General features: G+C 41.6%; 1 protein-coding gene across 1 annotated transcript; it reads right to left on the bottom strand.

Annotated features, from left to right (window-relative positions):
• Window positions 1–5,637: 5,637 nt before the first annotated feature.
• Window positions 5,638–9,346, bottom strand: LOC307090082 (non-selective voltage-gated ion channel VDAC2-like). The gene is made up of 9 exons (XM_079756624.1): window positions 9,257–9,346; window positions 8,815–8,886; window positions 8,665–8,714; window positions 8,382–8,534; window positions 8,223–8,275; window positions 7,842–8,069; window positions 7,439–7,589; window positions 7,259–7,316; window positions 5,638–7,169 (listed from the first exon to the last, which is right to left on the bottom strand). Exons 2-9 carry the CDS (start codon window positions 8,879–8,881, stop codon window positions 7,078–7,080), a joined length of 852 nt encoding a protein of 283 aa, XP_079612750.1. The 5' UTR covers window positions 8,882–8,886; window positions 9,257–9,346; the 3' UTR covers window positions 5,638–7,077.
• Window positions 9,347–9,526: the final 180 nt, after the last annotated feature.

Here is a 9,526-nt window from a genome sequence, read left to right as displayed (position 1 = left end):
CTATGTGTGTGTGAGTGAGAAGGAGGGAGAGTCTGTGTGTGTGAATGTTTATGTGTATGTGTATGCTTGTGTGTGTGTATGCGTATGTCTGTATGTGTATCTATGGGTGTGTGTGTGTGTGTGTGTGCATGTGTGTATCTATGGGTGCGTGTTTTTGTGTGTATGTGTGTGTGAGTGTGTGTGGTCTGAGCGTGAGTGTGTGTGTGGGTTCGAGAGGTCACCAAGGGGACTACTGGATTTGAAGTCATGGGTTTGTGCTCAAACCCAACCAGAGTCATATTTTAGCCCTCAGTGACAACAGACCTATTGTTCTCCCCGATAAGGCCCCTATGTGCACAGTAATTGGAATTAAGCAGGGCATAAGTCACCGAGAAATTGGGTGACAGCGAATCAATAGTTAGTGGCGAACCCACAGGGGCCATTAAGAGAAGTGGAACCCCTTTGTTTGTCCGGGCGGTTGGGAGAGTAAGTGGGTGCTTGAGTTGGGATTAACTGTGTAAACTAATGACACAGCGAGCCTTGTAACTACATTGAAACACAGTGTACGCGGGCGCCCATTGGCTGGACGTCGTGAGACACGCGTGTTTACGGCTTGGTGGGGTTAAAAACCCTCGTGTTAGATCCCTACTTTACGGGAGAATCCTTGGCTTGTTGCTATGAACAGCAGTTCGGTTCGGAGGGGTTATTTTGTTCACAGTACAAGTAAATCTATTAGGTAAGTGATGGTAAGACGATTTAGGCTCTCTGAAACACAGCGTTCCTTCTGGGGGGCATATTGTGGCATATGCTCTAACGGACGCCAGGATGTTAAACATGTTCTCTTCATTTACAAAGAAAGGGAGGAAAAGAAAAAGACCCTGCGGCCTGTGACTTGGGTTGGAGGATAGAAATGCATTAGCCTTAATCTTAACAGTGTTTCAAATGATTAGCCGGAGCATGTGACATCTCCAATAAAACAGAATCCCCATTTACTTCTTAAGGCAAATGCATATTGTGGCCATCGCTGTGAGACTTCCCCACTTAAATGCACCAATGATTTGTGAGCGCATGGCATAATTCCTAGCCCCTTTAACCGGCGACTACGGCTGAGCGATCCATGTGTCACTGATAGCCAAAGATACTCATTTGTTTATCGGCGTGGCAGCACATGCATTTTCACAATTAATAAATTCCAATTCGTCGGGTCGTGATTTAATTATGAATTATGTTAATGGCCGGAGTGATTCATTTAGGCCCAAGCATTATGTTGAGTTCCACGGCATTGTGTATTGTGGGCGGATCACTGTTGTAAAGAATGTACATTTTTAACAGACGAATTAGATCTCATCTCACAACTTCGTATAACTCCCTGGCTAATGGCAAAAAAAAACATAAATGAATTAACGATTAACCGATATTAGAAAATACAAATTGAATGGTGCATATTTTCTTTAGATCAGAAGTTTAAATAATTCAACCTTGTGATAGTTGTAGACCCTATATGATGAATATAACCAGTGCAAGTTTCATGTTATATTCAACAACATCAGATCCCTACCGTCATCAACGCACGTCACATGTTTCCCCCTGACAGAAAGTGGCTGCAAAACGAAGAGCCTAAATACAATGAACACGAGGCGGACACCTCAGGCATCATTTGGTGATCCCAGGATGTCAACGAGTTGTTGCAGAGTTGTGTGATGGCGCAGTGTTCCTATAGCCTCCGTTGCAATGTGCCGCGGTTCCTTTTTCCCCAAGTCAGATGTGTAATGGACATCTACATCCATTTTTTTTCAGCCCCTTTCTTCTTGTCAAGATGATATAGCGTTCGGGAACACAGAGTATATTTAGTTTGAAGAGGGCTGTCTAATCAAATGTCAGGCTGCACTCTTTGATGGAGTCATATCGCTTGCTCATCTGTCAATCAAAGAGAAAGACTGCCGCCAAAGTCAAATTCAAGAGTATGAAAAAAGCATGAGAGTTACATGACAAGCTGAGGTGTCAACGGGCGGGAAGGCCGGCATATCTCAATGACACCGTTGAAACTTTTGTTCACAGATTTGTCAAGGTGCTTGCTGTTGTAGGCCTATTTGTTCTTGTTGTGTACTGCAAGAAGAATATCTGAACTCTGCTGAAGCACACATCATTTACCTTTACAAAATACATATTAATATAATTTGTATATTATTAAATGTGTACAAATGCACAAATGTAATAGATTCAGAGTCAGAAAAAGCTGTAACCTATTTAAGTAGAGGAAAACCACAGCACCACTGTTCATAGTACTTATACAGTGAGTTTCTGTGAAGCAATCTACAGCTGGTAATATTCCGAAACACTTGAACGGACCATCTGATAGATAGACAATGTGAAGAGATACGGTCATGTGTTGACGTTTACTCACACAAGGTGGTGATGATCGTAAATGAAGACCTCGCTTCACACCTCCCCGGCTCAGAGGCAGGTCTTCCAGTCTCCTCAAGAGATACTCTAGCATCCCCTACCGGACAGAAATGGCTGGTGACAAACAAATGCAGGTTAGTTTCCTGTAGTTAGCAAGCGCTTATCAATTAATCAAATGAGGATGGCATGAGTGTTAATGTGATAATATCGTTTGTTATAAAGAAAACCACACTGGGTCAACACCTACCGTGTCAGGACTTGTTCTCTTCAAAGATAGCACGCGATTGTTTGCTCGCTTTAATTGTAACGTGACAAAAGAAAGGGTGAGGGGGGACTTCAATATACATATCATAGACGTTTAATCTAGATTCTTTCGTTGTGTTGGTTTAGCTTTTTCGGTGTAATCTCAGATCCAGTAGTCATAATCATCTAATGTCTGTTTTGTGAGACTAACCTCGGTGTATTTCGAATGATTCGGTTCAGATAACATATCCATAGTGTTGAACAATCCTGTCACGGTTTAAAGCCAATAGTACCCTCTAGTGGATACATCAACTATTGCATATCCGGCTCCTGTTCCGCTTGTGAAACAAATAAATAATTAGACGCCTAATCTCTCAAAGTGGGCATAATTATACATGCATGCTGCTGGGACTGTTAGCAAATTGATATGCCAAACTGATATGGGTAGGCCTATTATGTATTTTTCAGTAAATCGTCCTCAACCACCACTGCAGTGGCAAACTAAGGGGTGGTTGAACTATAGTTGCGATGGGCCTTAGCCCAGGAGGTGCAGGCCAAGTGTAATATATAAAAAGTCTCCATCATACAAAAGTGCAGTGTTGATAATAACGCCGTTTAAAAGAACTTCAGTAACGGGGTAATCTAACTAATTACTATTTCCGTCGTTACAACGCCGTTACCGTTACTGTACGAAAAATGCAGTGCGTTACTGTGAATTGATTGAATAAACTGCGTAATCCGAACGCACCACTGGCTCCAAACACAAACCGCTAGTGAGGAGGCCGGGTGGGTTAACGAGATAAGCGATTATGATTGGCTAAGGCAGAGTCATGTTTCATGGTAGCCAATCGGAGCCAGTGCTTTTACACTCAAGCCAGCACACGCGCGCCACACACACGCAAACGCACACACCAAACAGATTCGATGAAGCAGCAGAAATGGGGAGTCCGGAGCAATCCGATGAAAAGTTGGCATTTTCTGTAGTATTCGGCAGATGTTCCACAGCCTTTGCAACCAAGCAAATTTAAATTCAGGCCCCATCCACACTAACCCGGGTAAATGTTCGGAATGTTTTGCATCCAGGTTCCACACTGAAATTATTTTGATAAACATTTTAAACTTTCAGTCTTGTCCAGAACTGTCGTCTTTCGGGTTTTTTACCATCACTGAAGAACATCAAGTACAGCGCTCGACTCCGGCGTTGGAGCAACGAATATGTTTGAGCCAATATGTCGAATTGTTTCTGGAGAAAAATTAGTACATTGTACAGAGATCTGCATTTGCATTTCACCTGCCATTTTTTTGATGAGCGTCTCGGGTCTCGAGCGCAAACTTGTGGCAGTGTAATAGCAACCGAACGTCATCGTTTCTGAAAGCCTCCGTCTACCCTGTCCACACTACAACGCGAACCCAGCGTTTTCACATTTATCCACCTCAGCGATCGTTTTCGAAAAGCATCGCTTTCAGTGTCGGAATTCTCGGGCTAAACGGATAAATATTTATGCGTTTGTAGATTTACCCGGGTTTGTCTGGACGGGGCCTCAGTTGGAAGCATATCGGGGCCTTGAATAGGCAGTTCAACCACATTAAGGCCAAGTGAAAACTGCTCAGAAAAATCCAAATTCTTTGATATATAGCAACTTTTTTTTTTTTTTTTTTTTTTTACAGTAACGCAAATAGTTACTTTCCCTGGTAATTAGTTACTTTTATTATAGAGTAATTCAGTTACTAACTCAGTTACATTTTGGAACAAGTAGTGAATAACTATAACTAATTACTTTTTTTAAAGTAACGTTCCCAACACTGCAAAAGTGCAATACACCTGCTGGGTTTTAACATTATTTAACCTCATGGTAGGCCTTTTTGCTGTTACCATTATTATTTTTTAATGATATTACTGTGGCCAGACAGTGTTATTGTTGTGTTTATTGGTTTTTGTGTTGGGTGTATTTTATGTTGAAGCTTGCTGTAGACAACATTTCCGCGGATATCCTGATGATGAACTTGAACACCTTATGCTCGGTTCGGTTGGTAGTCTATTTGGTCAAATGTCCCTAAAGGGGGATCAGGAGGAAATGTCCATTCCTCAGCCGGAAGGCCACTTGGTTTCTGGCTGATCTGCCTAAATGCACCATTCTTCCAACACCACTGCTCCGCATCCTGCAATGGCTACCTGTGGCTGCTCGTCAATTTTCAAATCCCTGTTACTTGCCTACCGCTACGAAGGGCTCTGGCCCATCAACATACAGGACATGGTCAAACCATCAACCCCAACCCGTCCACTGCGCTCTATCACTGCCAAAGGTTTTGATACTCCCTCTTTACGGGGGGGAAACCAGCTGCCGATCAAAATAATCTTGATTGTATTGTCATAACTCCACAATGGTGGAAAAAGCCCTTTGTTCCACCATTTCTTTATTTTTTTTCATTTTGTTCCACCTTTCTTTATAGGTCCGAACAAGCCCCCCCACTGACATCAGAGAACAGAAACCCCACCAATCATCTGCCGCAGACTGAAAACTCATCTGTTCAGTCTTCATCTTCGCCCAAGAAAGAATTATCTCTATCTCGTTTCTTAATGTAGCACTTACGATGGGTTAGTGTACAGGGTTATGATGGAGGTTATGTACATAATACACAATGTTTACAATACATTGTGTTTAATATCACTGGTATGTTCAATTTATTTTTAACATTTGGACTTTTTAACTCTGTTCAAATCCTTTCACTTGATTTAAGCCAATCAACATCTTTACGTCTTTAATTATTTGGCTTTATTTAAACATGTTCTCAATCTCACATTGCACATTGCACATTACTCACAGCATTTTCTGCAGGAGATGCATATTCTAGTTAATCATTGTCACTCTGTTAGCGCTCCCTCTAGTGAAGGCTCGGTGAAACGCAGTTAGCCTTCCAAGTGAGATATTTGGGCAATGCTGTCAGGTGCCAACAATCCACACATTATGCACTCCTTGCTATCGTACCACGATCATATGGAAAAACCCATGATAAAGTTGCATTGTCTTAGGCCTTACCTGAAAAATGTGATTGAAAATATCATCCATCTATCAAGAATGAAATAATTAGTCTCTTGCCATTCTGATGATTTTCCAAAAAATAAGATAAAATTAAAATACCATATCCTATGTATTTCACCTGAAATATTACAAAGACAAAAAGGACAGATCCATAATTTTAATTCAGCATAAACACAATGACTTTCCTCCTCACTGGTGTTCAGTATACATCTGCACATCTAGTGGCTTCGACCTGATATTCATTTACTCTGTATGTTTGGCAATATCCTGCAGGGTGCATTGTTTTTGGTCAAATGGAAGCCAGAATTGAAGACAAAAATAGGACTGAAAAGTAAAACTAACCATAGCAGTAGAGTTTACACTCTTTAAAAGTTCAGCCAATCATGTTCCAGCTTCAAACCCAACAAACTCTTAAGAGGCAGGACATCATTAACAGGGTGCATATGATAAAGGGAATGGGGGCTTCACACAAAAAAGGTAGAAATGTGCAAAATAACAGGTTAAAATTCCTACAATGTCACAAAAATATTAAGAAATGTTTTGGAACGTCAAAACTAAAGTAATGGCGACGTCCATCCATGAATGATAATTATACACTGCATTACAACACAAAGTGGAACTTAAGTTAAGGAGCAACTTGCAGGTTGGCAATAGCAGGGTTGCCATTTAATGAGGGGAAAGCATGCATTAAATCTGTTTCTACAGCTGGACTCTTTTTTGCAATGCAACGTGCACTTACCTTAAGGTTACTAAAGGTAAAACAAACGAGAGCTTAATTTAATAGTACAGCATAGATTCAATTTAAATTAATCCTTTCTGTGGCACATTTGGTCCTCTATAGTTTTCGGTTTCTTGGATGGAAAATATTATATTAAACATTATTAAGGATATGGCCAATTATGGTTTTCCAGCTCCTCATTCTCAAGGCTCGACATGTGATTCTATCTGCCATCCAGCTCTAGTGCTTAGCATTACAACTCTTAAATAATTAACATGATTTTAAACCAGATTTGCGAGCAAGTTACTGATCAAGTAAAATCCCAAAATCACTGTTTTCAGATTGGTGAACATTTGTGTCATTTGGGACCTAAGAGACTGGCCGTGTGTCATTTTTTTTCTTTAACCTATACAACTGCTCAGATTTCTCATAATTTCATCAGCGGAAGCTCCCCTGCTACAATGGGGGTTTACCAACCTTTAACAGGGGGTGCCAAACTGCATGTTGCACTTCATACAAGATTTGCTTAATGCGACACAGGACACTGAACGAAGAACCTAACAAACAAAGGGAGGTGCAAATTTGACCAACAGTGCTCTACAACTGGGATTCAACGCACTGGGATTCCCATACCTTGGAGAGAGCATTTGTTGAAAGGGTAGGAAACAAACACAAACACATGGCCAAGGGGTCTCATGCCTCCAACTCGAGCCCCAGGCCTAGCTTGTGACCACCGGCATGGATGCTCTTCCCGTCCACCAGCGCAGACAGAGTTAGCTTCATACCTGGACAAGAACATAATGAAGATAGTCAACAAGAGTTTGGAGCCAACAAGACCCAACAGGATTGCGCCCACACAGACACACACACTTACCAGGCCGCAAAGTTTGGGTGTAGCCGATTCCTACCAAGCTTGCGTTGTTCACCTTAGCCTGTAAAGTACAATATTCCAAAAATATTTTTCTCAACAACTCAACCTCAACTTACATATAACTGACCCAAAGCTGATAACTGATGCAAGTGGATGCCCAGAACAATGAAGAGGGACACCAACCGAAAGGGAGGTGTTGGAGTCCAGTTGGTACTTGGCTCCGATTCCAAAGCGGGTGCCGTTGCTGCCGGCCGTCCAGGCCAGGTTCACAGCCGTCTCCAGCTGGTCGCTGACCTTCTGATAGATGGTCCCAGCAAACTCCGAACCGTCGTTACTGAAAAGACCCAGGGTGGTTGAAACACAGAAGAAAAGAGCAACAGGAGACTACATTGCAGCAAAAACTTTGATTTTGACTATCCAACTATAGTTTTGCATATTGGACTGGTGTTGGATTTATTGTGTAGGGTGGGCATAATGACACTTAGCCACATTAAAGTATTCCAGCATTCCAGGCAATAGGGTGCAAAAAACCAATGAACGCATAAAAGGGTTCTTGGTTGTGTGTGTATGCCTTTAACAAACTTACACATTGGTGTGCAATTGGAAGTCATTGGTCTTGTATCCAATGGCAAAGTTGCTCATGGTCAGCTTTGATTTGGCCGTGTCGAAAGCCATCTGGTAGCCGGCCAGCCAGCCGTCATAGCCTGTGACGCCCGCCCCATGGATCATTGGGCCGGCAAAGTCCAAGTCCACGTCAACGCCCAGGTTGATGTAGTCACGCTTATACGCAGTCTTCACTTTTCCGCTCTTCTTGCTGCCAACAGGACACACAAGAACACATGAGACTTAATTTAATGAAATCAATACAAGCTGACTATTCTAAATGTGTGTGTGGGGGGGAAGGGGTTACTTACAAAGCATGTCTCACCATAATTTTGCTTTAAATAACTCAATAAACTAAGCTTACCCAGTGTTTGGTGAAAACGTAGTGTCAAATGTAAGTTTCAGTCCCTTGGTGATCTAAAAGTAAATAAAAATCATCCATACATTAGTTATACTTAGCTGTACATTCCGTGGTACAGTTTGAAAGGTGACCACATACGCAATGCTGTCAATCATAGGTTACCTGATCTTCAACGCAAATTTCTGTTCCAAGTGTGTTGTCTGTCGTCCACTTTTCCGTGAAGGTCAGCCCATATTCGGCCCATTTGTACTTAGTTTCCAGGCTCCCATTGACCTTGCTTGTGTCAGTGTTTGACAGACCGGAGGTTTTGAATTCCTAAACGTTATTCCACATTCAGTTAAACATTACAGACAAATTGTAAGTAGAAATAAAGAATTTTTAATTTTTTTTGGTAAATAATAGGAATAAAAGTAACATTTTGACAGTATTGCCTGAATAAACTTACCACTCCACTGTCAGACTTTGTCTTCACATCAAGTTTAACAAGTCCAAAACCTGCAAAGACATCCACAATTGAAAAGAATGCAAGACTCACTATTCAAATAACAGCCAGAGCTGAAGAAAAACATTTGCATGTTTTTTCCTTGTTTGTTACCATAGCCTTTGTTGAAGATATCTTTGGCAGATTTTCCAAGGTCGCCATATGTTGGAGGGACTGACATTATTGCTGAAACCAACAACCAGAAAGGTTTCAAGGATTTGGATTAAACCACAACCATTATTAACATGGTTAGTCTGCAGTTTATAAATGGGGGGGGGGACGGATGTTTACGCATGTATACTACATGCATAAGCAACGAAGGCTGGGTGGTACTAGTGCATAAATGTGCATTGCACCTCGTCCACCACTACATACAAACATTATCATCCCCCCTCAAATCAGCCCTGTCAACAATGTTGAGTCGTGCTGACGTTCTCCCATTTAGCAAAGCTGATTCAATACCATCTTGCTAACCATACAAGCAGATTGATCATACATTTGCGTTTGTACGATAGAGGTTAACATTTCTAAATCACAACACAGTTCAAGAACTTACCAATTTGCAGGAATACTTGAACAGCCCTGACAAATGATCGTGAAATGAAAACCGAAAGACTTCTACAGCTGTAGGGCGACGTGAAGGAGACACCGGTGCGCAACACCCGGTTTACCTAAGGGTTACAGGACCCCAGAATATAGCAGTTCGCGTATACGCCTATCTTTAATGAAGACGTCGACAGGATATATTCTTTCTTTTCAGTTAATAATAAAATAACCAATCCAAACTTTGATTTCAGATATTTGGATAATATATCAAGACATCCAC

This window comes from Pollachius pollachius (assembly GCF_949987615.1).
Source record: "Pollachius pollachius genome assembly, chromosome: 19".
Classification (NCBI taxonomy): Eukaryota; Metazoa; Chordata; class Actinopteri; order Gadiformes; family Gadidae; genus Pollachius; species Pollachius pollachius.
This window is presented reverse-complemented; position numbering and strand designations above follow the sequence as displayed.

Excerpts from the sequence above, each read along its gene's own strand:
- LOC307090082 (XM_079756624.1), bottom strand. The coding sequence starts at position 8,881 with ATGTCAGTCCCTCCAACATATGGCGACCTTGGAAAATCTGCCAAAGAT. Across the intron at positions 8,535-8,664 it reads CAAAGTCTGACAGTGGAGTG|GAATTCAAAACCTCCGGTCT; the intron begins GTAAGTTTATTC and ends AATAACGTTTAG. Across the intron at positions 7,317-7,438 it reads ACTCCAACACCTCCCTTTCG|GCTAAGGTGAACAACGCAAG; the intron begins GTTGGTGTCCCT and ends TGTACTTTACAG.